General features: G+C 56.1%; 1 protein-coding gene across 1 annotated transcript; it reads right to left on the reverse strand.

Annotated features, from left to right (window-relative positions):
- On the reverse strand, window positions 1-6,274 carry Dlx3 (distal-less homeobox 3). Its single transcript, XM_020171397.2, has 3 exons — window positions 5,547-6,274; window positions 4,260-4,450; window positions 1-2,549 (listed from the first exon to the last, which is right to left on the reverse strand). The coding sequence occupies exons 1-3, from the start codon at window positions 5,869-5,871 to the stop codon at window positions 2,202-2,204; spliced, it is 864 nt and encodes a 287-aa protein (XP_020026986.1). The 5' UTR covers window positions 5,872-6,274; the 3' UTR covers window positions 1-2,201.
- Between the last annotated feature and the right edge of the window lie 428 nt (window positions 6,275-6,702).

Consider the following 6,702-nt stretch of genomic DNA (forward strand, 5'->3'; position numbering starts at 1 on the left):
GATGATGTCATAGAGTCAGGAGCTGGAAAGGAGGGTGGTAGCAGCTCCAGTCCAGGCAGTCAGTGGCAGCATCTAGAAAGTTCTGAGTCAGGGCCTGACCCTTCCCAAGAAAGTAAACATAGACCCTTCACTACCATCTGTTGGCTTCTCTGGCCCAGCCTGGACCCCAGTGGCTGTGGTCCTAACAGCTGTGGAAGCAGTGAACATGTTCCCTGTCTGTGGCCCCACCCTCACCCAAGCTGGGAGGGACAGACAGGAGGGTGAGGGGCCGGGAGTGCCTGGGCGTGGAGGCAGGGGGTTTACACGCGTGTGCAAGCATGTCTGCGTGTGAGCTCAAGATCAAAGAGCAGCCCTGAGGTGACCTGGCAGCAGGCGGTGGTGGTGGCGGCAGTGGGAGGGCAGCTGGCTGACAGGGAACGCCAAGCCACCAAGCAGAGTGGAGTCAGGGAGGCCCTGGCTGGGAGCCTCCTACCCAGACCAGCCCACAGTGGGGGCAGCCACAGGGTCAGGAACACCTGCCCCCTAGGGCCAAGCCCAGCTCAGCACCCCTGCAGTGGGATGCCCCAGGCCCTGTCTTTCCCAGGAGCCTCTGGGAGGCTCTGAGGTTCCTCCTCACCAAACACCTTTCCCAAATCCCAGGCCTCCCCGGAAAGCTGCTTGTCACCAACCCCAGTTCAAAGACTGCAGTGATTCTTTTCTTCTTCTTCTTCTTTTTTTTTTTTTTTTTATTAACATTATATATAAAGACGGGTTCAGTAAGAAAGCAGAAATGAGAAGGCTGGGAGGTGGTGGGAGCTGGCTTTGCTCCTGTCCCCCTGGGGTGGGACTTGGAGACCCACCATGTCTGTCCTTGCTCCTGTACCTCCCACAAAACCCAAATCCAGCCGAAGCCCATATCCCTCTCTCTCAGCTCACAACACACAGGGAGATCCATCCAGGAGGAAAAGGGTCACATAAATAGGAAACCACAGTAGGGAGGAGGCTGCTTCTTTCTGTTGCTCTTAAAAAAAAAATACATACTATATATATAACTACGGTTTTTTACCTCTCTTTTTCTTCGATGGATGTTTTGCCACATCAAGGGTGGGGGAAAGTTAGCTTTGGGGGGATGCCTGGGTCAGGGAGGGACACTGCCACTAGCCCTCCAGGCAGCCAGCTCTCCCCACTAAGGCACTGAGTTCTAGTCCCCTCTCTTCCGAGCACCTCACCGCATTCTCCAGCTGAGTGGGTGCAATCTGTTTCCAAGGCCGCCGGAAAGGGGGCGTTTGGGGGCTCATCTTGCCTGGCATGTCTCCTTGGAGATTTGGGGTTTGGTGCCAAAACTGCCAACTTACTAAAGGAGAGGAAGAGATGAGGTGGTGGTTGAGGGGGCAGAACAGAGCTGCCCACCAAGGGGAGATGTGGTCCTATCTGTTAACAATGCCCTTTTGTTTTCCTATTTTTCAACAGCTTTTAAAACCAAACTTGTGCAAAGTCCTGTACACAGAAGAAGAAATGGGTCCTTAGGAGAAACACAGGAGACTGGGCCCCCAACAGAGGGGGAGTTGGCTCCCTTAATTCCTCCTTGGACTCCCAAGATGTTAAAAGATTACCTCACTTGGGGGTTTCTTTGGTTTAACCCTCATCTCTTAAAGGAGGGCTAGAAGAGCAGGGCGGTTGCTAGATCCAATCCCCACCCTGAGTCCTAGTCACAATGTCCATTGTCTTTTTGGCAGAAGGGCCACTCAGGAGGAAGGAGGCCCCAGGTGGCTTAGAGAAGACTGGGTCCAGCAGGTGGTAGGATCCATGGTGCCTGGTACCCCAGCCCAGGCTGGACCTGCAAACACTCCCAGTCTCCCCATCCCCAAGGTCTCCAGTCTGGGAAATAGATATTATTATACTGGAGAAGCTGGTAGGTCATGAGCCTTTTAAAGTCGATCCAGGCTCCTGGGCAGAAGGGGCAATGCCATCCCCGCTGGGGTGGCACACCTCAACATCTGGAGGTGTCTCCCTTCTAAGCAGGGGAAGGGAGGTTCTGGGATATCCTTGGTCCATGCAAATTTCATCTGGAAGCTTCTTGGGTCCCTGGAGGAAGGGGCAAGGGAAGAGAAAAGAAGGGGCCTTTCCCCTGTGCTCCTTGATGATTCCTGAGTGTCGCTAGGACAGGGCACCTTCTGCCTGGTCCTGGGGGTCCTTCGTGGGGGTGCAAGCCAAGTGGGTGCTCAGTACACAGCCCCAGGGTTGGGCGGGGGCCCAGGGGAGGCGTGGTGCAGGGTGGCTGGTTGAGGTGGCTGCTGCTGTAAGTGGGGTCCACTCAGGTTCTGTGCGTGGTACCAGGAGTTGGTGGGGTCGTCCAGGTAGCTGGGGGAGGCACTGTATGGGAGCGGTGGGGGCAGCTGACTGCGGGCAGGTGCTGGAGTGGAGTGAGAGGAGGTGTCCCAGAGGGCTGGTGATGGTGGTGAGTTGCATGCCATGGAATCGCTGTTGTTAGGACTGTGCTCCAGGGGTACTTCCCCGTTCTTGTACAGCTTCTTGAACTTGGAGCGGCGGTTCTGGAACCAGATTTTCACCTGGGCAGGAGAAGACAGGGTAGCTAGTTAGCTTCTCAGGATGCCAAAGGAAACCCCCACAGGGAGCAGAGCACAGCTTGGAGGAGGCAAGGACAGCATCCAATGTCACACAAGGAAAACCAGGTGAAGCCCAAGCATTCTTACTCCCAGGCCAGCATCATTTTCTTTTTCTTTGTCCTTTCCTCCTTTCTTTCTTTTCTTTTCTTTTTTTTTTTTTTTGGCAGTACTGGGGTTTGAATTTAGGGCTTCAGGTTTGCTGGGCAGGCGTTCTTCTACCACTGGAGCCACATGTCTAGCTCACATCTTTTTTCCCATCTGGAATAGAACTGTGGCTGAGCGCTTTGAACTGCCTGGTCCAGGGTCCTTTCCTCCACTTACTAAATGGGCCTTGGGCAAGGTGCTTAACCTCTCTGGTCTTGTCTTCCACTCCTCTGCAAAATGGGGCCAATAATAACTCTACAACCTATCTCAACGGGTCATTGTGAGGCTCAAATAAGTTAGGACTTGTAGAAAACTTAGAATAAATCTGGTATACAGCAATCACTCCATGAAAGGCAGCCCAAGTGGGTGATGGGCAGTTTGTGGCATTTCATTCATGAGATGCCCAGAAACAAGCACACAGGTACACAGAGCCAAACACACACCCACATACACATCTCCATACTCGGCAACGTACCCACTCACAGCCACACACACAGACACCACAGACACTGTAAAGCTCCACTCATACACAGATACACCCAGATAAGCACCCCACAACATGAACACCCACGTTCACACACTCAGCTGTGAAGTGCTCTTGGGTTCAGGCTGGGTAACTGGGGGGAAGGTGACCTGGGGACTCAGGAGCAGGTGAGCCATGATTCCCCAAATTTCCCTTGGGGTATCTACTACACCCCCCCCCGCTGCTCCCCACCCCATGACTGGTACAAACAATGAATCAGCTTCTCACCGGGTGACCCAGATTCCCAGCGGACCAGGCCCCACGCAGCCAGCCGCAACCGAGGCCCGCCTGTCAACACCTGTACAGAGCCAGGCACCCAACATTCCTCCCCAGAGCAGTGATAGGTTGTTGGGGGCTTTAGGGACAGGTTGAGGGTGTGTGTGTGTGGGGGGAATGGGCTCCTATGTTTGGTTGCTCTTGACTCTTGGCAGAATGCATTTGAGTGCTGAGCAGGAATGAGGTGTTTTAATACAAGCTTGCATTTTTTGTGCATGCACTCACTGGTGTGCAGTCACCAGCCAGCCACAGGTACTAACCTCCATCTTCCTGCACAATGACCCTTGAAGGATCACACTCCTCATATGAGCATCTCCATGTGTGTGGAGACCCTGGCATGTAAGCACATATAAACACCTGTACACACGTATATACGCACGCACATGCCCAGCCTGGGGGTAGAAACACAGCATGGACTCTTATGACTTGACTAGCATTGCTGGGGTCCTTGGGAGCTGGAGATTCTGGGGTGAAAAGCATCTTTCTGTCTGACAGAAAGATACACAGTTGCACAGGCTCACAACTATGCACACGTGTACACGTTCCTACGGCAAACCTGTCTGTGGAAGTCGAGACTTGGAGTCACTCATCACACAGGCAAGGGTTCCCCCAGCCTATAAGGCCCGTAAAACGCCTGCCTGGCTCAGCGCCCGCGGATCCCCGCACCCTTTCACCAGATCCCCCCAGGCTCTCAGCCGTTCAGGACCAACCTGTGTCTGCGTGAGGCCCAGCTGCGCGGCCAGCTCGGCGCGCTCAGGCAGCGCCAGGTACTGGGCCTTCTGGAAACGGCGCTGCAGGGCGGCCAGCTGGTAGCTGGAGTAGATCGTGCGCGGCTTTCGGACCTTCTTCGGCTTCCCGTTCACCATGCGCACCTCTGCTTCCGGCTCCTCCTTCACCGACACTGCGGGAAATGCAGCAAGCGGGGGCGGCTCAGCCTGGGCCTGCGACCCCTGCACCCTCCGGGAGCCTGCGCAATGCGGCTTCCCCAGGCCCACCGCCTCGCCCCGGGATTTCCCGCAGCGAAATCCGCCGCCCGCGCCCAAGGAGGGAGCCGCGGCGACGGAGCCGGACGGGCGGCCGCCCACGACGCGGCGCTCCCAGCTCCTCGCCCGGGCCCCGGAGCGCCGGCCCCGGCGCCAGCAACCGCCTGGGCGCGGACCGCGCCGCTTCGCCTAGGACGCATTCCCGGCTCCCCTCCTAGCCTCGAGGCCCCTGCCACCGTCTGCGGGCAGTCCCCTAATGTCCCATCTTGCCGGCGGTGGCTTCTCTCGAACGCTCCCGTCCCCCCACCCACTTTTAACTTTCTAGTTTAGAATAGCTTTAGATTCCCAGAAAAGTTGCATGAGTTCGTTTTCTTTCTCTTTTCTCTTTCTTTCCTTTCTTTTTTCTCTTTTCTTTTCCTTCTTTCCTTTCTTCCTTCTTCCCTCCCTCCCCCTTTTTCTTACTTCCTTTCCTCTCTTCCTTTCTTCCGTCCTTTCTCTGGCTCTGTCTTTCCACGTTTCTTTCTTGTTGTTCCCACCTTTCTGTATTTTTCAGCTTCTCTGCTTCTCAGTCTCGGCTTCCCTCGGTTTCCCGAAACTTCCGTGGATCTTTCTCTATCTGCCCTTCACTATTCTAGGTCTCCCCAGCCCATGTCCAAAGGAAGGACCCTGGAGCTTCCAGTCCCACTGCCTACCCTCAAGCCCTCCGCGACCCGATCGCGGACCACCAGCTGAAGTGCCCGCAAAATCACCTCCACGAGGAGGTTCCCTGACAAGCCAGAGCCCGCGCCCTGCTCTCCCAGCTCGCCCCGATCCTCGCCGCACACCGCGCTCCAGGCCAGGAACGCTCTGTCTCGGGACTGGAGGGACAGTCGTCTGTCCCTCTGGAGGTCATCTAGCCCACCTCCCTTAACTTCTGGCTGTGCATTTCTACCCTCGAGGCTTCCCTAGATTTCAGCTTCCATTGCCTGCCTTTCCGTCCCTCGGAAACCCTCCCCGTGACCCCGGGTTCCTCACCTGGGTCTTGGGCAGGCAGCGGCTGCTCCCGGTACGCTCCGTATTGCCGGTAGGAGGCTCCATAGGTATATTCCGACTTGGGCGAGTAAGCGCCCGTGCCCGCGAGCCCATTGAGATTAAACTGGTGGTGGTAGGTGTAGGGGTTCACGGTCTGGCCGTAGGGTTGGCCCGAGTAGTAGTCGTGCTGGGGAGCGCTGTAGTAGCCCAGGTCGGTGACAGAAGACTCGGGCAGGGTGGGCGAGTCCTTGGAGCCCGCATGGCAGCTAAGCGAACTGGAGATGTCCGTGAGGATGCTGCTGAGCTTGCGATCGAAGGAGCCACTCATGCTGGCGGGCGCCGCACCTCCCCGGGGCTGGCCTCCGTGCGGGAGCGCCGAAGCGGACAGGAGCGCCGGGGAGACAGAGGAGACCAGGCAGGGTGTGTTGTCCAGAGGGCGAGGGGAGGGCTCTGGCTGCGTCTCGGGGGAGGGGGTGGCTGAAGGGCGCTTAGACCATCGCCAGCCGTCGGGGCGGTCGCTGCGTGCCTCTCTTCGCGTCCCAAGCCACAGTCAAATGCTGCCAGCTCCGCCCGGCCAGCCGGTTATAGACTCAATGTTGGAGTCGCAGAGGGAGGCTCCTGCGCGCTGATTGGCTGCAAGTCTTGCCTTCGAGGCAAAACATGCTCTAGCTCTCTCGCTGGCTCCCCCCCACCATTCTTTGTTGTTACCCAAAAGGCAGACACACACACACACACACACACACACACACTCCTCTCGTTCCCCGCTCCTACTGCTCCAGCCCAGATAAACCCTCTGAAGGAGGGCGTGCGTGCGAAGGGGGTGGCTCTGCTGAGCCCCCAGGATCTGTCAGTCTGTCTGTTTTCCTGGCTGGAGGTGGGCTGAGGTGCCATGGGAAGGAGGGGAATGTGCCCATTGGGTGTTTGTGGAAGGAGGTGGTCCATAGTGCTGTGTGTGTGTCTGTGTGTGTGTATTATGCAAATGACAGGCGGCCCATGAAAATGTTTTTAATCTCTCTTAAAATCAGAAAAAAAGGAAAAGAACTTCGCGGTTGAAGAAAAAGGTTTGACTATATTAATATATTGTCTCTGTAGCAATGCAGTCATGAAATGTAAAAAAAAAAAAAAAAAAAATTGTGGAAAAGGGGCGCACCAGACAAAA

This window comes from Castor canadensis, chromosome 11 (genome assembly GCF_047511655.1).
Source record: "Castor canadensis chromosome 11, mCasCan1.hap1v2, whole genome shotgun sequence".
Lineage (NCBI taxonomy): Eukaryota > Metazoa > Chordata > Mammalia > Rodentia > Castoridae > Castor > Castor canadensis.

Excerpts from the sequence above, each read along its gene's own strand:
- Dlx3 (XM_020171397.2), bottom strand. The coding sequence starts at position 5,871 with ATGAGTGGCTCCTTCGATCGCAAGCTCAGCAGCATCCTCACGGACATC. Across the intron at positions 4,451-5,546 it reads GCTGCCTGCCCAAGACCCAG|TGTCGGTGAAGGAGGAGCCG; the intron begins GTGAGGAACCCG and ends CATTTCCCGCAG. Across the intron at positions 2,550-4,259 it reads TGGGCCTCACGCAGACACAG|GTGAAAATCTGGTTCCAGAA; the intron begins GTTGGTCCTGAA and ends TCTCCTGCCCAG.